The sequence below is a fragment of the Ctenopharyngodon idella genome, chromosome 2 (assembly GCF_019924925.1).
Source record: "Ctenopharyngodon idella isolate HZGC_01 chromosome 2, HZGC01, whole genome shotgun sequence".
Classification (NCBI taxonomy): domain Eukaryota; kingdom Metazoa; phylum Chordata; class Actinopteri; order Cypriniformes; family Xenocyprididae; genus Ctenopharyngodon; species Ctenopharyngodon idella.
In genome coordinates, this window is record NC_067221.1 from 13,233,899 (window position 1) to 13,255,344 (window position 21,446).

General features: G+C 36.5%; 3 protein-coding genes and 2 non-coding genes across 7 annotated transcripts; 2 read left to right on the forward strand and 3 right to left on the reverse strand.

Moving 5' to 3' along the window:
* Positions 1-1,979: 1,979 nt before the first annotated feature.
* si:ch211-106k21.5 (leucine-rich repeat-containing protein 38) lies at positions 1,980-12,004 on the forward strand. Of its 2 annotated transcripts, none has more exons than XM_051883596.1 (2): positions 1,980-2,141; positions 6,998-12,004. In XM_051883596.1, exons 1-2 carry the CDS (start codon positions 2,129-2,131, stop codon positions 8,191-8,193), a joined length of 1,209 nt encoding a protein of 402 aa, XP_051739556.1. In that variant the 5' UTR covers positions 1,980-2,128; the 3' UTR covers positions 8,194-12,004. The 2 variants fall into 2 exon arrangements, with proteins under 2 accessions (XP_051739556.1, XP_051739548.1); XM_051883588.1 differs by lacking the exon at positions 1,980-2,141 and adding an exon at positions 6,323-6,851.
* A 1,437-nt stretch (positions 12,005-13,441) lies between these two features.
* Positions 13,442-18,311, forward strand: best4 (bestrophin 4). Of its 2 annotated transcripts, XM_051883570.1 has the most exons (10): positions 13,447-13,940; positions 14,015-14,175; positions 14,323-14,417; positions 14,509-14,742; positions 15,413-15,567; positions 15,649-15,726; positions 15,809-15,958; positions 16,041-16,121; positions 16,210-16,346; positions 16,742-18,311. In XM_051883570.1, the coding sequence occupies exons 2-10, from the start codon at positions 14,024-14,026 to the stop codon at positions 17,022-17,024; spliced, it is 1,365 nt and encodes a 454-aa protein (XP_051739530.1). In that variant the 5' UTR covers positions 13,447-13,940; positions 14,015-14,023; the 3' UTR covers positions 17,025-18,311. The 2 variants fall into 2 exon arrangements, with proteins under 2 accessions (XP_051739525.1, XP_051739530.1); XM_051883565.1 differs by having other exon boundaries at positions 13,442-13,940; positions 15,413-15,726.
* On the reverse strand, positions 18,153-20,677 carry rps8a (ribosomal protein S8a). The gene is made up of 6 exons (XM_051883669.1): positions 20,589-20,677; positions 19,520-19,626; positions 19,198-19,297; positions 18,820-18,995; positions 18,488-18,617; positions 18,153-18,310 (listed from the first exon to the last, which is right to left on the reverse strand). The coding sequence occupies exons 1-6, from the start codon at positions 20,590-20,592 to the stop codon at positions 18,201-18,203; spliced, it is 627 nt and encodes a 208-aa protein (XP_051739629.1). The 5' UTR covers positions 20,593-20,677; the 3' UTR covers positions 18,153-18,200.
* Positions 18,697-18,765, reverse strand: LOC127507169 (small nucleolar RNA SNORD38). The gene has a single exon (XR_007928269.1). It is a non-coding gene; the product is annotated as a small nucleolar RNA SNORD38 (small nucleolar RNA).
* Positions 19,366-19,471, reverse strand: LOC127507178 (small nucleolar RNA SNORD46). The gene has a single exon (XR_007928273.1). It is a non-coding gene; the product is annotated as a small nucleolar RNA SNORD46 (small nucleolar RNA).
* Positions 20,678-21,446: the final 769 nt, after the last annotated feature.

The following is a 21,446-nucleotide window of genomic DNA, read 5'->3' on the forward strand; positions in this document are numbered from 1 at the left end:
TTCTGAAATGAAAACCGAGGACATTTCCTAGTTCTTCAGTGGTCAAAATATCATTGAAATCTCATTTATTATTATGAATTAAAAAAAAAAAAAAAAAAAAAAACGGGGACAGACTACATTTGGGGGGGCGGGGGTGAGGGGATATAATAAATAATCACACTATGAAAGCAGATCAAAACAGTTTTTTTTTTTTGTTTTTTTTTTTACAAAAACACATTACAAAAAATAAATATAAACATGATACTGTATTTAACTTTTTTTTTTTTTTTTTTACACTAATTGTTTTTAATATCTTCACAAACTGAATTTGCTGTATACAGTAATTACAACTTTTTGTACCTTTTTAAATTTTGTTTGTGCTTTTGGAAATGGACCTTTACCATCGTTAGGGTTATTCAGCACTTTAGGCTCATTTTGAGCACAAAGTAGCCTGTGTGCCTTCTGCAAATGTAATTATTGCAAGTGTAATTGGTTAGAAGATTTTTTTTTTTTTTTTTTTTTTTTTTTTTTAATTTGTTCATATCGGGGTGTACTTTAACCGACGTGGTATATAGATGTGTCGTGTGTGGGGGAATTACTGTGTTGTGACGGCGGAACTTTCGCAAACGTTTAAAATTTTGTGCAAAACAAAAATACCACACCATGTTCGGGCCCTGTTCTAGCCTAAAATACATACAAATAGTATTACTTTAATTTAACATGGGTAGAATGTGACTACCTTGAAACCGATAACTTTGTCTCTTTGATAATTGATGATAACAGTGATTTGTCATATCTCATCTTTAGTTCTTCATGGCTAAAGTAGTGGAGCGCAATCAGTGTAGCTTCAGCCCCCTCTGTTGGTCAAAGTAATCACTACACGACTGTTCTGGCTACCAGTCTATGTTGGTCGGGCTTTTTAAAAACGGGGACATTTTCGGGGACAGCTCTAGTCGGAGACAGGACTCCAAAAACCGGTAGCCTGTACCCGGAAAACGGGGACGTCTGATCACCCCTAGCTAATAAACATCTCTTTTGGTATTTATAGGCTATTATACTTACATTATTCTAAAGTTTTTTTTAGCTCTTGGTAGGACTTTTTTTCCCTTGCCTTGCTCACCGAGGGCCTTAAAATAATTATGCACGATTTTCTATGAAGTTGCTATGAAGCAAAATATAAAACTTTATATACATTACACAAAATGTATCAACAATATGTTCAATGTCAGAATAAAGGGGAGAAAAGAGTTAACAAAGACTGAAAAAGATTAAAAAAAAGAAAAGAAAAATAAAATACAGAGAAAAGGAACATGAGGGTAAGATGTTAATTTATACATCTATTGAAGTATACAAATAAAAGTCACTGCAAATTGAAGTCGTCCTACTTGACTTCTTATTTGATGAAAATGAAATAGTGTTAAAGCAACAGAGATTATGAAAAGCACTACTAGTAGGCTAAACAACGTGTTTCGGCGCCGTGGACACGTGGCTAAAAGTCAACCTTAAAGAGGTAAAGAAAAAAAAAAAAAAAAAAAAAAAAAAAAAATATATATATATATATATATATATATATGTATATATATATATATTTGCGATATGAAAATCAAATATAAAGTGATAAATATTGACACTATCATGTTTTGCCAATCTACCAATCTGATTTTAACTGAAAGAGCGCGAGCAGCGTGTTGTTGCTATGGTTACCACCTCAGGCGAAAGCAATTTCTCGCGAGCGTCTTCTTAGCACACGCTTTTATGGTTTGTGGACTTTTACCCAACCCTTGGGGTTACTGAAACGTTGTTTGAAAACGCTCTTGAAACGAATTAACATATAGTTTCGTATAAAAGGAATATACATTTTAAGAGACCCCAACCCCAACCCCCACAGACTCAGACCCCACAGTATGAAGCAAGTGAGGGTAAGGTGCCAGGTAAGTTCCCCTTCTGCTCTGTTCACTCACCAACTTTCCCTCTGCATCACACAGACAGGAAGCAGAATTTCCACATTCCAGCCGGTGCTGTGTTGATCAGGACACACCCAGCGCTCGCACACACATATTGTACAGTAGAGACGCGATGGGACTGCTGCTCTAGCGCTTTGTGTTGCGGTCATCTGAATGAATGACAGTTCTACCAGCAGCTCACAATAATGACACGTGAAGGTAAGCGTCACTTTACCGTTGCTCTGTAACTATTGCACCCATATTTGCCCGAGTGGATTTTAGTAAAGTTAGAATTGCTCCGGTAATATACAAAGGACATAGAGACAGTGGTTTTGATAAATAAATAACTTTTTAGTAAATTTATTAACTAGAAACGTCTTATGTTGAAAGTTTCTGCTTTGCAGACATAATCGGATTGTTTTGTATTGACTTGTTACTGTTTTATCAGTGCTAACCAGACGCACTGTGAAGTTGCGCTTGAGTAAAATAAAAGATCCGCTATCTGAGAGGAAAGTGCCGGACTGGGTGTAACAGCGCGCATTGTTCTGCCATGAGATCATGTAGGATAGGTTGGAATATACTCATCGCTTTAATGCATTCGTTCACACATTAGGAAGAAAACTTTTTAGTTTGCATGTCATATTTAATATGCCCCCCTTTCCTTAATGTTTAGTTGGAACAAACCCTGCGCTCCAGATACTTGTACCTTTAACCTCACAGTATTGATCTCCCTTGCACAATATATGGATAACTCAATCAGTCACTATAACAGTCATTATTTTAAAGAAAAGCGGTCGACATGTTTATTATAGGCTGTCCTTTTTACTGGCCTAAATATTAATTTCTATTTCCAATTGAACTCAAATTTTGAGGACTAGCAGTTGCAATCACTAATAAATAAAAGGGTTAGTTCACCCAAAAATGAAATTTCTGTCATTAATTACAAACCCTCATGTCGTCCCAAACCCTTAAGACCTTTGTTCATCTTCAGAACACAAATTAAGATATTTTTGATGATATTTTTGACGTTGCTGCCTATGTGTGTTTCTGAAATCCAGAAAAGTAGTAAAGACATCACTGAAATAGCCGACGTGACTACAGTGGTCAACCTTAATATTATGAAGCGACGAGAATACTTTTTGTGCACAAAAACAAAACAAAAATAACAACTTTATTGAACAATTTGTCATACGCAGTTGATGTGGTGAACGCAGTTCCTGTTCTACATTATATAATTATATAATTATTACACTGAGCCGGTGTTGTGCCGAATTCTGACCCCCGCCAAATTATTATCCCCCTAGTATTAGTAGGTTTAGGATTAGGTGTGTGGGAGGGGTTAGGTTTAGGGGTGGGGTTAGGATTAGGCAGTCAGGTAGCGACTTCAACTAGGGGGGTAATAATTTGGCAGGGAGTCGAAATTCCGCACAACACCGGCGTTCGGATGTAAACACAGAAGCGCTGAACTGCGTATGACAACAGTTCAAATTGTTAAATAAAGTCATTATTTTTGTTTTGTTTTTGTGCACAAAAAGTATTCTCGTCACTTCATAACATTAAGGTTGAACCACTGTAGTCACGTTGACTTTTTTAACAATGTCTTTAATACCTTTCTGGACCTCAAAAGGTGCAATGACGTTGCTGCCTATGTGTGCTTCAGAAACTCACAGATTTCATCAAAAATATCTTAATTTGTGTTCTGAAGATGATCGAAGGTCTTAAGGGTTTGGGACGACATGCGGGTGAGTAATTAATGACAAAAATTACATTTTTGGGTAAATTTAAATAGGGAAACACAAAAACTGTTTTTTAATTATTAACATTTTGTTTAAAGAAAATAAACCGTTATAACTGGAAGGATCTAGTTGTTTGTTTGTGTGGCTCGTGTTTTTTTCCTACATTGGGAAACACTACAAGACAATAAGGTTTAGGCTTACAGGATAGAAAATATCATTAGCTCAGTATAAAACAATAGTCAATGGAAAGTTGATAAGAAAAGCAAACCTGTGTGCATTTAAGAGAGAGATCTGCACTTATCTGCTGCTTAGATCAAAATTTAAGTGATTGTTTTGTTAGAGCTTGTTTGCTAAACTTAAGCTTGCCAAGATTGTTTCTCTTCAATGGCATTAAGTGCTTAAAATAAAGAATTTAGAGCACATTATAAAGGACTTAATGTGGGTTTGGACATCTTAGATTAAATCTGCAAATCTCTCTATTACCTATCATTACTTCATTATAAGAATTACTTGTAATAGCTAATTTTCTGTATTACATCTACATTTATAATGTTTGTCACTTTTACAGATGACATATCATTTCAGAGACACAGTGTTGGGTAAACAAATAGCTGTTGATGATATCTAAAGTAAAATAAGTGTTTCAGCAGTACTGAATGCAGAGCTGGATTGGCCTGGTTCCTCACCCCTCGTTCCTGATGTGGATAGTCTGTGTTGTCAGGGGGTTTGCACATTCCACTCCTATTGTTTACATCAGGAAAGTCTGATGCCAGGCCTGTACTTGTGGGGGAACGAAAACATGTACAGTCCTCTGCACAGCAGGGAAAAAGATACCGGAGTAAAGTTTTTTTTAAAGATAAGAGAAGAATTTGCTTTTTTCCCTGAAACTACTCATAAAAAAAACAAAAAAGTAGTAAAAAAAAAAACAAAACAAAACCTAAAAGTCTTATTTTCACTAATAAAAGAAAAACATTTGCATTAATTCTTTCAAATATACTGTTATACATGCAGTGGTTGTTGTCAATAATCAGTGTAAGCATAAATTTATGCTTTTCATAGCTTCAGAAATTATATTACATACTTCTGTTTAATGAATGTGAACAGGAAAGCACTTATTGTCTTGCACCTCAGCCATCAAAGGATGTGTGGGTGATATATTTGTTCAGTTCCCAACCAACCGTGAGCTGCATGGTTGCCAGATAAGATGTTTCTCTGTGAAGCGTGGACTCCTGATCCCAGACTCACCTCATCGCCATGCCAACTCCCACACTAATGACAACAGTGCCGAAGCCATGGCAATGTTGCTATGCACATGGGATCTTTACCTCTCTGCTCAACCCGAGCAAGCAGATCCCTGGAGGTCAAGCTAGAACATAACAGAAAGAGAGAGATTAGGCATGCATGCGATATTTTACACTTAAAATGTAGAATCAGAGAGCAAAACTGTAAGTAATTTTTTGGTTGACTGTGCAAAGTGTAGCACTTTCAAAACAGTTTGTTTTAGTGGTTCGACCTGTCAAACCAATCTGATTAATATTCCTAGGTACAGTAGCCATCACTCATTTTAGTAAAATATATTATTTCTTTTTACAAAATATGTAATATTAAAATATATAAAACAATATTATATTAAAATTGTATATGTGCATTACAATATATATATATATATATATATATATATAAAAAGTGATAAATGACTGAATTTTTATTCATTTTAACATTTTAAAGGTTGGGTAAAGTGGGTAAGTGACAGAATTTTTTGAAACTAATTGAATGGAACAGAATGAAACTACTGTAATGTCAGATTAGTTAAATGCATTAATTACATGTGATAGCATACATGATAATATGATAAAATTATGAGCATTTGTACATCTCTAAAACTAGATTTTAGATGTTGTCAATAGATTAATGTATGTTTCAGTGTTAAAGGATTAGTTCACTTCAGAATTAAAATTTCCTGATAATTTACTCGCTCCCATGTCATCCAAGATGATTATGTCTTTCTTTCTTCAGTCGAAAAGAAATTAAGGTTTTTGAGGAAAACATTCCAGGATTTTAGTCTTCACCAGGGTTCAATGGTTGAAGGTCCAAATTGCATTTTCAGTGCAGCTTCAAAGGGCTCTACACAATCCCAGCTGAAGAATAAGGGTCTTATCTAGCAAAACAATCGGTAATTTTCTAAAAAAAAAAAGAAATTAAAATTATGTACTTTAACCACAAATGCTCGTCTTGCACTGCTCTGCGATGCGACCACGGTAGAGTGAAAAACTCCATCTCATTTTCTCCTCCAACTTCAAAATTGTCCGACATCGTTGTTTTACATTTTTTTTGTAAAGACTGTTTGACTTAGTCTTTGCACGTTCACTTTAAAACACTTGCTTCCGCAAAATGAGCAATTGTGGTTAAAAAGTATCTAATTATTATTATTTATTTATTTTTTTAGAAAACGATATATCGTTTTGCTAGATAAGACCCCTTATTCCTCATCTGGGATCGTGTAGAGCCCTTTGAAGCTGCACTGAAACTGCAATTTGGACCTTCAACCCGTTGAACCCTGTTGAAATCCATTATATGGAGAAAAAATCCTGGAATGTTTTCCTCAAAAATCGTAATTTCTTTTTAACTGAAGAAAGAAAGACATATTGGATGACATGAGGGTGAGTAAATTATCAGGAAATTTTAATTCTGAAGTGAACTAATCCTTTAAGGCCCCGATATACTTCAAATTAAATAGAAGAACGAACTGATGTGATGTAATTTCGAACAAAATCAGGCCAAAACAAATTTCGTTTTGTGTTTGTTTTAGGAGTTTGAAATGGCTTGCCAAAGCAAACTCTCAGGAAAAGTTTGCTCCAGCTGCCAGAGTCGTTAAGCAATCTATTGAATAAAATGTAATATAAATAAATGTGACGTGACTTTACTGGAGTGCTAATTTGCAGAGCTCGTGCTAACATACCCATGTTGTTATGATCAGATGCTTTTCTTATGCTTTCCATAAAAAATCCTTGCTGTTTTCTCATTTTTGTTGTGTTTATTTTGTTACTGAGAGGAAAGCGTGCAGCACATATTTACATATTCATCTAAACCCAGCTCTCAGCAGTGTGGACGGCGTCAGATATTCGATAACAGTATATCTCTGCTCACGTAACTTCATTTTTTCCCAAAATGAAGAACGAAAAAGAACTTCACCGTGAGTAGGAGTGTTTGGGAAACCTCTTTGGAAACAATCATTATTTTTGTCATTCCATTTGGTGCCACACATGGTAAAGAAATTATGTCACTGTTTAATAAGTTTGAAGTTTTGTCTAATCCTTGGGTTTTTTGTTTTTGTTGTAGGGCTTGTCTTTTTATGCGGGTTGGGGATTCTCCAAATGCTGAGTGTGACTGAAGGAAGCATTGGGGGATGTGGGTGTCCAGCAGCCAGCATTTTGTCTCACTTTCCATCTAAGGTATCCAATGACACATGCTGCTTGAACTACTCAGGATCCACATTTAACCAGATGTCGTGGCCAGCTTTTTTGTCACATACACACTTGCAGGTTTTGGACCTGACGAACTGTAATATCAGTCACATTGATCACAGTGAGGTCGGTGACGCTGTCAGTTCACTGAGAGAGCTGTATCTCAGCCAGAACAGACTGACATCTCTCCCAGCTGACTTCCTCACTAAAGCTTATAGTTTGGAAGTGTTGGATTTAGGAGTGAATCATCTGAAGGATCTGCCTGAGCGATTTCTGCAGAACTCGGACAAACTGCGAGTGCTGATCCTGGGATGGAACCAGCTGAGCGCTCTGCCTCATTCAGCGCTTAAGCCTTCGCTAAAGCATCTGGAGCTCATTGGAAACCCCTGGGACTGTACATGCTTGCTGTGGGAGGGGCTTCAAAGTGGTCTGCATGACAACTCCAGCAGCCTTCAGGACCTCGTAGGTAATCTGACCTGTGCCTCTCCTCAAAATCTGGCAGGGCGGACGATTTGGTCTTTGCAGACCAGTGACGTGTGTCATGTGGCCAACCTGACCGCTCTCTTCATCCTGCTTCCCCTGCTCCTCCTCCTCAGTTTGGTGCTGTGTTGGTGCTGTGGCAGAAAGAAGAAGAGGAAAGAGACTCCCTCGTTCAGCCCAACTCGCAAAAGGGCCAACAACCCCCATTGCAATGGACGGTGGCCACATGCCAAACTGCCCACTGAGGAGTCAGCTGTGTCTGTCGACAGCGGCAAGGAGGTCATACTGAGGAACCAGCTGATGCTTCAGCCCTCGTCCACCCTGTTAGGCAGCACTCGGGATATTTATGAGGAGGTGGAGATCAAACTGGGCTCTGTGGACTCGCTGGCTCCTCCGCCGTCAACTTGCTCCACAGAAGGGACCGCAGGAAAGCAGGACCTGGACACGGTGAGTGTGAGTGAGGTGATGAAGGACTCGGCCGATCGGGAGAAGGCGTACTTGACCCAGTCCACTGAATACTACAGCCTGGTTCCCGGGATTGAAATTGAAGACTCCGATCATGGAGAGTATGAAAGTGTGGACCTCTCGTGACATTACAGGAAATGCCGCATTTGGTTGAAATACTTTTACTATGAAATACTATTGTTCCCCCAAAAATGAAAATTATCCCGTGATTTACTCACCCTCAAGCCATCCTAGGTGTATATGTATATATATGTATATATATGTATGTGTATATATCTTCATTCAGACGAACACAATTGGAGATATATTAAAAAATATCCTTGCCCTTCCAAGCTTAATAACGGTAGTGAACAGGGGCCGTGTTTTTAAGCCCCAAAAAATGCATCCATCCATCATAAATATAATCCATACGGCTCCAGGGGGTTAATAAAGGCCTTCTGAAGCAAAGCAATGGGATTTGGTAAGAAAAATATACATATTTAAAACTTTATTAACTAAAATAACTTCCGCCAAACAACCATAAGCGTACTGCACAAGCCGACTTGCGCCAAAAGAGTAACCCCGATGCGTTGTATGACGTAGGATGTAGGAGTAGCGTAAGCTTAGACACCTCTCGTGGTTCAAACAGAGAAGCTCCTCTTCTCTTATATCGAAATCCTCTGACATTTCTCTTTAAAATTTCTTGTTTTAGACTACGAGACCGGTGTTTTGTTTTGCTCTATCCTTTGAGCTTCCGCGTTCGTCATTGCATCATGCATCAGGTCAGAGGTTACTCTTCCGCCGCAAATCTATGCGTACGGCCGTCTGCTGAAAGCTAGTTATTATAGTTAATAAAGTTTTAAATATGGATATTTTTCTTACAAAAACCCTTCACTTTAGAAGGCCTTTAATTAACCCCCTGAGGCTGTATGGATTATATTTATGATGGATTTTTTGGGGGCTTCAAAACACGCCCCCACTCATTATTATAAAGCTTGGGAGAGCCAGGATATTTTTAAATATATTTCAGATTGTGTTTGTCTGAAAGAAGATAGTCATATACACCTAGGATGGCTTGAGGGTGAGTAAATCATGGAATAATTTTCATTTTTGGGTGAACTATCCCTTTAAGTACACTGGAGTTTTGTATCTCTGAATTTAATTGGATCACTGGTCATTACGTTATCCATGATTACGTTATCCATAAGGAAGTCACTGCGCCAGTGCGGACCCATTACTTTTGCATACAACGTGAATGAATTACTGTACTGATAAAGTGTCAAACAGAGCTGTATGCAGACTCAATCAGTCTGTTGCCAAGATAAGCTATCATATAGCTGTCGCCTGAATATTTTCATTATATCGAGATTTTTATATCTTCGTCATCTACTGTAATTTAGTTGGGAAGTTTTTATTATTGTAATCTTACTTTGTTTCACATTCAGTTACAGTGTTTAGTGTACAATGTATTTGGTGTCCCATATAATTTATATATCATATTATGAAGAGGAACAGTAACAGTAGAGAGCAAGAGAACATTAAACACAACCACAGTCCAGCCTCTTGGTCATAAGCAACCAAGTCTGCCATTGTAACTATAATTGAAAACAGTGCTTTGCTAAAATTTGATGTATGATGGACCAACATTTCTCTCCTACACAGAAGTATGGAGGTTGGTATATGAAGTATGAAGTTTTTTCTAACTACAGTGCCCTCCACAAATATTGGCACCCTTAGTAAATATGAGCAAAGGTGGCTGTGAAAATAAATCTGCATTGTTTATCCTTTTGATCTTTCATTCACAAAATTCTAAACTTTCATCGAAGTAAAACAATTGAAAGTTGGGGGTAAATCACATTATGAAATAAATGTTTTTCTTCAATACATGTTGGCCACAATTATTGGCACCCCTAGAAATTCTTATGAGTAAAATATCTCTGAAGTATATTCCCATTCATATTTACATTTTTTAGCACACCAGGGTGACTAGGAGCATGAAATTGTCTAGCCATGACTTCCTGTTCCACAGGAGTACAAATATGTGTAAACACAAAGGCCAAATTCCCTTAATAATTCATCACAATGGGTAAAACCAAAGAATATAGTTCTGATGTGCAGCAAAAGATTGTTGAGCTTCACAAAATAGAAAGTGGCTGGGTTCAAGAAAGAGAGGATTTCATCCAGACAGAAACAATATCCAGCATATTCAGTTGTCAGACACGACTGGAACTTCAAACGGGACCGGCTTCTATGGTGAGATGAAACTAAAAAAAGAGCTTTTTGGCAGCAAACCCACCAGATGGGTTTGGTGCACACATGGATAAAAAGTACCCCATGCCCACAGTTAAATATTACACTGGATTTTTAATGTTGTGGGCCTATTTTTCTGCTGGAGGTCCTGGACATCTTATTCAGTTACATGGTATCATGGATTAAATACCAACAGATAAAAATCAAAACCTGACCGCTTCTGCTAGAAATCCAATAATGGGCCTTGGTTGGATCTTCCATCAGGACAATGATCCAAAACAAACATCAAAATCAACACAAAAATGTGTCACTGACCACAAAATGAAGCTTCTGCCTTGGCCATACCAGTCCCCTGACCTGAACCCTAAAGAAAATGAATGGAGTGAACTGAAGAGAAGAAGCACCGACATGGAGCTGTAAATCAGAAGGATCTGAAGAGATTCTGCATGAAGGAATGGTCTCTGATCTCTTGTCAGGTGTTCTCCAAACTCATCAGGCATTATAGGAGAAGACTCAGAGCTGTTATCTTGGCATATGGACATTGCAATAATTGGGTGTCAATAATTGTGGCCAACGTGAACTAGAGAAAAACATTTATTTCATAATGAGATTTTCCCCCCACTTTCAATTGTTTTACTTAAATGAAAGGTTAGAATTTTGTGAATTTTTTGAATGAAAGATCCAAAGGATAAACAATGCAGATTTATTTTCATAGCTGCCTTTGCTCATATTTACTAAGGGTGCCAATATTTGTGGAGGGCACTGTATATATGTTGAAAACAGTGACCATTTATTCAGACGTATCCACATTTGGCCACAGCTGATGTAATCATTATTTTTGGCCTTGTTAATAATTAATTTACTCTTAGCGAGTTCAAATGTGCATAATCAAATCAACAGAAACAGCTATACTAGTCAAATGAAGTGGCTTTCAGATAATATCAGGCTGACTCAGCGAGTACAAGTTAACATAAGCAGATTTCAATGGAAAGAATAAATGAAACAAAAGAGTTTGAGTACGTATACCATACAGAACAAATAACTCAACTTTTACCAATAAAATGACTTTTTCTATCTCACATCCATTGTTATTGTTAACTAAAACTAAAACTATTAAAAATTGTAATAGTTTTCGTTAATTGAAATAAAGCTGAAATGAAATAAAATATAAATATCAGATGAAAAACTTAAATGAAAATGAGAAATTTTTGCCTTAGCAACAAACTAAAATAAAACAAGTTAAAGCTGAAGTACTAAAATTACTAAAACTTATACTGAAATAAAAAAATAAAACAAAATAGAAATATGAAAAAATCAATAAAAATGATAAAAGCACATAAAACAACAAACTAAAATTGAAATAAAAACAAAAATATATATAATAGTGATAAATATATATATTATAGTGTAATAGTGATTTCAAATTATTATTGAATGCTGTATGTATATATTAAATAACACTGCCAATCTCATTGACAAAATGGCAGATCTCAACAAATCTCTAACAAGAGTGATGGTGAAACAACACAGAGATGCTGACATGCAAACTGAACAAAACACAGTTTTTGTAATCTTGGGCGCACATGAGTTACACTGGATATGACATTCTGTATGATTTTAATATGAGAGCTTGTGGCATTAACAAAGAATCTTGAAAATGAGAAATTATATTTCATTCTTGGCTTCAAATAAATGCTTTTTCACATAATTGGTGTTCTGATGTTTTTGAGACTTTTCAGTGTTAATTAATCGGAGTATAGATGCTAATCATTGGCTGTTTAACTGAAATTGTGAAAAAAAAAATTTTTTTAATTGAAATTTGTTAATTATACTGAGTCCTAAGAGAGCAAGTAAATGAATATAGCCCTTCCACACTTCTCACACTGGCCTTTGCAAGATGCTGTTTATCTGCCTTTGTGTCCCCATAATGACCCAGTCCATTCATTAGTGGCTAAAATCACTCAGCAGTAATAAAAAGCTAGCTCTGATTTCCTCCTGTGTGGGAGTTTGTAATTATAGCATTGGGTTACTCCGTCCCAGTAAAACCTGCAGCGCAGAAATGGCATCTATACCTGCCCTGCTGCTGGAGAGAATGTTATTTATGTGGGCTCTGTGTGCACTTTACAGTTGTGAATCTCTATTTTTAAACACTCAAGATTACCTCTGAGAACACAAGCTTGTTCTTTTATTTAGAAGCATCATTTTATTTATAGACCATCATTGCAATTGTGAATATACCATAATACATTGGTATTGGTATATTTATCACATCATTGTTGTAGTGTTGCTTAGCAAACTACCTGTAACTACTTAGCAAAGACAATTTAATTTAGGGATTAACAAAACACGCACACGCGCACACAAAACACACTTTTTTTTTTTTTTTTTTACTAATTCAATTATCTTAAAAAGACTGTTTGCAACTGTATTGATGTATTTTACATAGATATGCCTACCTAAAGAAACGTTATCATGATTCTTCTCACCTTACTGAATTCAGCTGGAAAACAGGGTCAAGGATCATTTTGCTGTTTAACAAGGAAAGAAATGAGTGTTCTGCTTGAATGAAGTGAACTGATGTATCCAGCGCTGTGATGGGTCTCCCAAACTGGTGTAGCTCATTGTCTCTTATTGTCTACCGCCCCCTAGTGTTTTTACTCGTCACACCCTGTGCATAAGCTGATAATCAAAAGATAAGCACCCTCTCTGTGGAAATAGTCTGAAAGAAAGAATGTAATGATTTAATGATGACTTTAATTGATATTTTAACTATTTAAAAAAGTAGTTAAACTGTGAGATTTACATCCGTATAAAGGACAGCACATGTTCCTTGGCTGAAAATTTAACTGTAACTTTTAACGTTTTTTAAATAAATAAGCAGCAGGCTTGAACCTACATTTGTATCATGTTCAAGAACATATTTAGAACCTCTTTTTTTATCAGTGAGAGAAGTCTTATAAAGACCACAAAAGCGGAAATAGAATATAAATAGAATACACAACAGCAATCAGTGTTATGAAATGAGTTCAGGTTGTTTGGTTGGATATAAAGCACTAGTGGGTTTAAAATCACTGTTCTTTTGGGTGTGTTTGTCGATGAGCGGTTCACACGAGAATGGTTTTACAGCAGTGACATGAAAGAGGATTTATAACAGGCTATGTAAATAATACTACGGCCTTTCAAGGAATTCAGGTTTTATTGCATATGCTGTAACTAAGAATTCCTAAATTCTTTTATACTTGTTGTTATTTAAATTTAATATTAACATGCATCAGAGAACAGGGATTCCCATACAGTGTGATTTCCAACCATTTTCCCCAGACATGGGGTTTGAGGCTTGCTCAGTGTTCTTACACAAGTTTTTTTTTTTTAAACTAAAACACTATATTATAAACAAAGAGCAAAATCTTGATCAAGCGATAAATCGTCATAAATTAGACCTTTACTGTGTTTTCAAGAGTAATCTTTCATAATGATGACACCTGTGTGAAACTGACATTGACCACAAACATGTTCTTTTAAACTGGGTTCCCAAACCATAAATCACCAGATGGATTATAGGTCCACATTAAAGACAGATATAAAGGTGAAAGCAAGAGGTGTGTTTTCTCTCTAAAAGAAGACGGGCTTGAAACGAGCTTGAGGTAAGAACAAAAAAAAAATTACTGTTCCATTGACAGAATTGTGGCAACTTCTAAATTCCTTGGGTTTTTCCTAGTGTTCCACCATGACGGTGTCCTACACGCTCAAGGTGGCCAATGCCAAGTTTGGAGGCTTCTCAAAGTTGCTCTTCCGATGGAAAGGAAGCATTTACAAGCTTCTATACAGAGAATTCATGGTCTTCTGCTTACTGTACAGCTTCATCAGTGTTATATACAGGTATTGAGACATTTCCAAACACTCTAATAATCCACATTTTACAATTATCGATCATTTGGAAGTTTTTTTTTATTTATTTAAAGCAAATAGCATGTGAGCAATAGTACAACACAAGTGCAACTCATCAATCCATGTTGCATCTTACAGGTGTGTCCTCAATAATGAACAACAGGAGATGTTTGAGCGACTTGCACGTCATTGTAACAAGTTTGCTAAACTCATCCCCATGTCATTTGTTCTTGGTGAGCATAAATGTTCTGACCGTAGCAACATGATATTACTTACTCCTTGGATTCCTTATAATAAGTTAAACTGGTCTGTGGTCCTTGTTAGGGTTCTATGTCACACAGGCGTTTCAACGCTGGTGGGGTCAATATACAAGCTTTCCCCTGCCAGATAACCTGATGATGGTCGTATCTGGGAATGTCCATGGCACAGATGAAAGAGGCCGTCTGCTGAGGAGAACTCTGATGAGATACGCAAACCTGTCATCGGTCCTCATCCTGCGCTCCATCAGTACACGAGTGCGCAAGAGATTCCCAACTCTGGAGGACATTGTGGAGGCAGGTAAGACCTAAATTTTTGCATCTGAAAATGTTTGGGAGGAATTTGAATAGAAGTACTTTTGAGTGGATTCCCACATCTTCATTACATCTAATGAAGTAAACAGATACTGCATCAGATACTGTTTCCTATGGCAGGGGTTAAAAGTAGATTAAAATATATGAGAAAATAAAAAAGTGATTTAAATAAATAAATAAATAAATAATACATTTAACAATACAGTACTATATTAAGTTGAAAAAAACTTAACAGATACTAAATATTTTCCAAATAATATTTTAAACTGGTATCACATACAATTTAAATTAGTATAAATTGGGTCTTTATACATGAAATTTGTCACCTTGGAATTATAAGGTTCTACCTGAATTTCTGTCAAAATTGAGTTATTCACATATTCTTATTCTTATTTACATTATGTGATGTTTTTTTTGAAAGTTGTGTACATTTTTTAGAAAACAAAAAGGGTCTATCCATAAAGGAGTATGAAATGCAAAAACTTTGAAGCTCAGTATCCCAAAACTGCTAGAATGCAGATAGAACCTTCTCATTCCAAAGTGCTGAAATATATTTTGAATTTTAGGATGGGTCTCCCTTGCGAGGATACTCATATTTGGTGCTCTATGGCCTCTAAAAGATTAAAATCCCCTTATTATTATCTGTTATTTTGCAGGATTCATGACCGAAGAGGAGCTTAAGAAACTAAACCATCTGTACTCTGACTTTAACAAGTACTGGATGCCACTTGCATGGTTTGCAAACCTGGCATCACACGCAAGAAAAGAAGGACGTGTGAAAGATGATATAGCCTTGCGACTGCTTATGGATGTAAGTGCGTTTAAACATGTCAAGATAATGTATATGCGCAATAAAAGCACAATAATCCCTTCCTTTCTTCCTCTTTGTCAGGAGCTGAATAACTATAGGTCAAAGTGCAGCATGCTCTTCCACTATGACTGGATCAGCATTCCCTTGGTCTACACGCAGGTGAAGCTCATCTAACAGGTCTTTCATTGGTGTAGCTCACACAGTATGCACCTCAGGTCATCTCACTTCTGTTTGGACGCAGGTAGTGACTGTGGCGGTGTACTCCTTCTTTACATTTTGCTTAATTGGGCGGCAGTTTGTGAAACCTGAGAAAGATGGGGAGAAGGTTCTGGACCTGTATGTCCCAATTTTTACTCTGCTGGAGTTCTTCTTTTACGCTGGCTGGTTAAAGGTACGATGGGTAGTATGAAAATAGTATATTTTGTTCTACAAAATTGACTTCTCTAAAATCGAGGGTGCATTCATTCTTAAAGGTGGGCGAACTTATTATCAACCCATTTGGAGAAGACGATGATGATTTTGAAACCAACCAACTCATAGATCGAAACATTCAGGTCAGTAAATGGAAAAATACCCTACTGCATTTCAAAGGACGTATGTTTGATCATATCCACGCATGACAATGTTTTTAATTTTATCTAGGTTTCTATGTTAGCTGTAGATGACATGCATCAAAATCTTCCTCCACTTGAGAAGGACAAATACTGGGTGGATAAGGGTCCTTCATATCCGTCAGCTAGTATGAAGCCTGTCTTCATGGGTTCTACACATGACATGAGGTGAACTAAAAACACCTATTTATAAATACTTTGAATTTGTAAATATCAAAGGAGCAGAATTACGTCAGGGAAAACATCAAAAAAATAGATGTTTTTCCAAAAGTCAATATCATTTCAATCATGTGAAGTTGGTTGGTCACTTAACTTGCTATGGAATAATTAAATGCATTGGCCACGTATGCAATTCTTGTTTGTTTAACTGTGAATGTTATGTTATCAAACACAATAAATTAGTAAATTATCAGTGATTAAATAAAGTAGTGTGAGCAGCTCTCAGCAACAGGAAACTGATATATAATAAAACCTGTATATTGTCAGTATTTATGCATCAAATCCTTGAAAACGTGATTTACTCTGTCTTGCATTATTGACTGTAGTAATTCTGTATTTATTAGGATACTGGAGGAAGATAGTGAGGAATCTGTACCAACAGCCAAGACACAAATGCTTGCCATCAATGTGTGGCCGACTACACACAAAGGAAAAAAGCAGAAGAGCAAGAGCTTTCAGCAGTTATGTCTTTGCTGCAGTGCTAAATGTAAGAACGAGCGCTCTAGACTTGAACAGCCTTCCAAGAGCAGCATCCTATCAGCACCGCAGCAACAAAACATGACCATGTGCCAGGAAAAACTCTTGGGGTTACCTGAAACTACAGGACCAACAAACCAAGACCCATAGATGTGTAACTTCCTACTCAGATTTTACTTCCCATGTATTTATGTATTTGGATAGTCAAAGATGAGAGGATACTTGCTGCAATATTTCAACCCTCATCCCTTCTCACACTTTTGACCAATGTACACTACTGTTCAAAAGTTTGTGGTCAGTAAGTTTTTTTTTTTAAAGAAATTCTTTTATTGTTTTCATAAAAATATCAAGCAGCACAATTCTTTCAACATTGTTTCTTGAGCACCAAATCATATTAGAATGATTTCTGAAGGATCATGTGGCACTGAAGACTGGAGTAATGATGCTGAAAATTCAGCTTTGGCAACATGGGAAAATTATGTTTTGAAAAAATAATTTAAAATGCCATTTCTATTTGAATATATGATCAAATTAATGGCAGCCTTGGGTGATAAATGACTTTTTATACCCTTAAACTTTTGAACAGTAATGTACTTTCTCAATTTTTGCAGTGATTAATGAACAACTTTCCATCAGTTAATTTGTAAAGACTCCATTGTTTATAATAAACACAGCTTCAAATTTTAAATGTAGAAATTAACATTAACCTTGATAAACCCTCTTTTCAATTGCTTGATTCATCATAGCTAATGCATTGTTAACCAGTTCCAATAAGTTTATAGATTATATATACACACACATACTTTCTTGATCTTGTAATATTTTGAAGAGACATTTTAAAACTCTAAAAAAAATTTTTTTTAATCAGAACTTTCCATGGCTCTCCAAAGTCTACCATTTACAACATGCAACTTGTTTGTACTTCTACATGCAATATGCATCTAGAAGTACAATCAATTAAGATTTATTTTCAAGACATGTACACAAGTATTGCAATAACTACTTTCATACAGGAAATTAAAAGAGCACTTCAACACTTGTGGTTTTTCTAGGAGTTTACAACCAGTTAATGCAGTACAAGTCCAGCTGCTTAACTTTCTCAATCCTCCTTTTAATAAAAACGTGTTATGTAAATGGAAGATCAGAGTCATTTTACTTTCAACATCAACATACACCAGAAACAATTATCGCAACATAAGGGACAGAGTCCCCTCTTGGCAAAGAAATTATACACAGGACAACTAAACATTGCATGAAATGAGAATGACAGGAACATGCTGAGTTGGGGTATTTTCTTTAATGGTCGTATCAAAGAGAGCTGTACATTTATTTGCCTTTCTTGGCTTTAATCTTCCTCAGGTAGAACTCCAGTTCTTTGCCCTCAATAATATAGCCATCGGCCCTGCCACACTGTCCTGGTCTGGAGGCAATGCAGGCTGTAGAGATACAACCATAGATTAAACACTTAAACTAAAGGGCAATGTTGCTGAAGGCAACATTTCAGTGGGTATCAGAAGTGGTATAAGCTTCAGCACTGTTTTATCAGTAGCAGAACTGGTTAGTTTCATCATGATCACATCAGTATTATTTTAAGGCCTCTTAACATAACTTACCAAGAAGTTTTCCCTGCAGGAACTGATCCTCCAACAGAGGACTGATTTTGCTGTTCTTTCTGCGAGTGTCAAACTTCTTTTGGACCTTTTTCGACCTCTTCTTGTTCAGGATTTCCTCTTCCTCAGGGGTCTGGATTGAGAAATCAAATACAATTAGCAATACACTGATACAGTGCACATTAATATTTGAGGATTTATAAGCTACAAGCCTTCCTCAGTGTCTTAAACTGCATCACTCACATTCAGCAGCAGAACTGACAATGTTATCATCAAAGAAAGGCAATCACTTAACTTTAAACCCTATGAATTAGGAAAAACTTGATTTGATTTACCAGCTTGGCTCCCTTCTTCCTGCCAAGCGGGAGGGCGTAGTGAGACTCATACCACTGTCTGTAAGGAGTGCTGTCCACAAGGACCACACAGTTCTTCACCAGGGTCTTGGTTCTAACAAGCTCATTGTTAGAGGCGTTGTAGACCACATCGATGATCCTGGTCTTGCGGGTACAGCCTGAAATGACATTACCACCACATTAAAACAGTCCAAAAAAAAAAAAATCCAACAAAAGCTCAGAAAATACCAGGTTGAGCATGTCTTTCTCAGAGTTAAAACAATGTTATCCATCAGAAACATTCAGTAGCAGAACTGGACAGATTATCATCATTGAAAGAGCTACACCCGTTAACGCAGCAACAAACATTTATAAACTCACACTCTGAGCCCCATGAGAAGTTGCCCACGTCGAGCCTCAAGGCACGGTATTTCTTGTTTCCACCACGGACTCTTATTGTGTGGATGCGCCGAGCTCCAATCTACAGAGAACCACAAAAATGTTTATGAAAAGTAATAAAAATCAATGAAAATGTAATTTGAGTTCAGCCATGTGTCAGTGTAACTATGACTAATCCTAACATTGGAAGGTCAAAGACTTTGACCAAAACGGCCAAAAATGACCGACCTAAGGACGTGTTTTCATCACTCACATTGGCACGAAGAGATACTTTCTAACAGCAGCATATTTAAGCTAGGTTTACCTTGGTATTTGCGGGAGGTCGCCCGAGCTCATATTTCCTTTTCTTGTGGACGGGCTTGCGTTTGCCACCGGTCTTACGGCGTTTGTGCCAGTTGTCCCTTGAGATACCTTAAGTGTAAAGAGATTAAGATGCATTACAAACCAATTTGAATGAAATACGAGCATTCACTTCTACTGCACGCTTGAGTGTTCAGTTCTCCAAGGTGTTTATCCGCATTAACAATAGGATTCAATTGGATTCATCATGTACACTCAAGCTTAAACAAAAAAACAAAACACAAAACTCATTTACGCACCCTCATGTCGTTCCACACCTGTATGACTTTATACATTGAACAACTCAGTCATCCTGCCTAAAATCTCCTTTCGCGCTCTATGGAAAAAAGTCATACAGGCTTGTAACAACATGTAGTAGTTGACATGTTTAATTTTTCGTTGAAGTTTTAAGAGCAAAAATCTGGTGTCAACCACAAAAACTGCAGTCAAAAAAAATCCACATTAGCAATATGCTAACAGTTCGGACGTCCTAAGCTCTAACTTCACAAACCTACACAATAGCCCTGCTAAAATTAGTTGTACCCCATTTATGACGAGAAATATTAAGCAAACTATAGCTGGTTAACATTTATAAGCTACCCAAATCTATCTTTAAGCTCACGTTAGACGGCCATGCAGCCTTCAGTGATTGACACATGCATCCTCTTCCCGTTTAGCATGTCGTGCTAACTGGTTTCTCATCTAAATTACATTTCTCAAACACAAAGATCCTTCACCTACGAATAAACCCACCTTGTACACGTCTCGACGTAAAACTACAGCCTTATCTGCACTCTAAACGCTGTTTGAAGGTATATACCCAATGAGCGCAGCCATCTTGAGAAATGGCTACAGCCACTTTCCCATCTTTTCTCGTTAAAATATCTGAAAAGGCATGAAATCGTCTAATTTACGCCTATATTGCTTAAAATCTACCTTTTTGATAAAGCACAGAATGAGTTTAAACAAAAGCATCATCGGATAGAGCAGATGAAGACGGATTGTCCCAGCGATGAGAATCTGAAAACACGTACCCATTCTCAGGCGCCGGCTAGAAAGAGGGCTAGCAAAGGCTCATGGGCGGGTTTCAAGCAACCACATATCGCGAGAATACCTAGAGAAATCGCGAGAGTAGTACGTTGGGTTCAGTGGGAAAACACTTGACTGCCACCACGCGTTAGTAGGTCATAACTCCGAGATTTTCCATTGTTTTTAGTCATACAAACAGTAATTTATAACTACTGCAGGATTGGGTGCAAAAACTGAAACGGGTTAGGGCTTTTCTTGTAAATCTATTCTTCTATTATGACGAAATGTTTTATTGCATTATTTATTTTGTATAGGAAATAAACTCATTGTGAAGTAAGCAAAACCTAGGTTTCACTCTCAAGTTTTTATATTTGTGTATATAAAAATATTTCCCAGAATAAGGATGTAATGAACCATAAAGTCATATTTGTTTTTGCTCATAACAAGCCCATAAGCAATACTTTTGAGAAAAGTAGCCTACATGAAAGTTTGTCAGTTAACTGATATATCTAGCCTTGAAGAAACAACATTCAATTTACTAAACATTGATGGCTTTAACTTTAAATATGTATATATATATATATATATATGTGTGTATATATATATATATATATATATATATATATATATATATAAAAATAATATTAAAGGCTTTTGAAAAATGTAAAACTAAGAAATTCAATTCTGCACTATTTCACCAATCAAATGTGACATTGCTCATCTGTCAGATGTTCTGACTTCAATTGAAGCACAATATGCTTTGTTGGATCATTTTTGAAGTTCAATATTTCAAATTGTTGTACTGGTAATATATTTTGTAATGAAATTATTTGTATTAAATTAGAAAATACAAAATACTACAT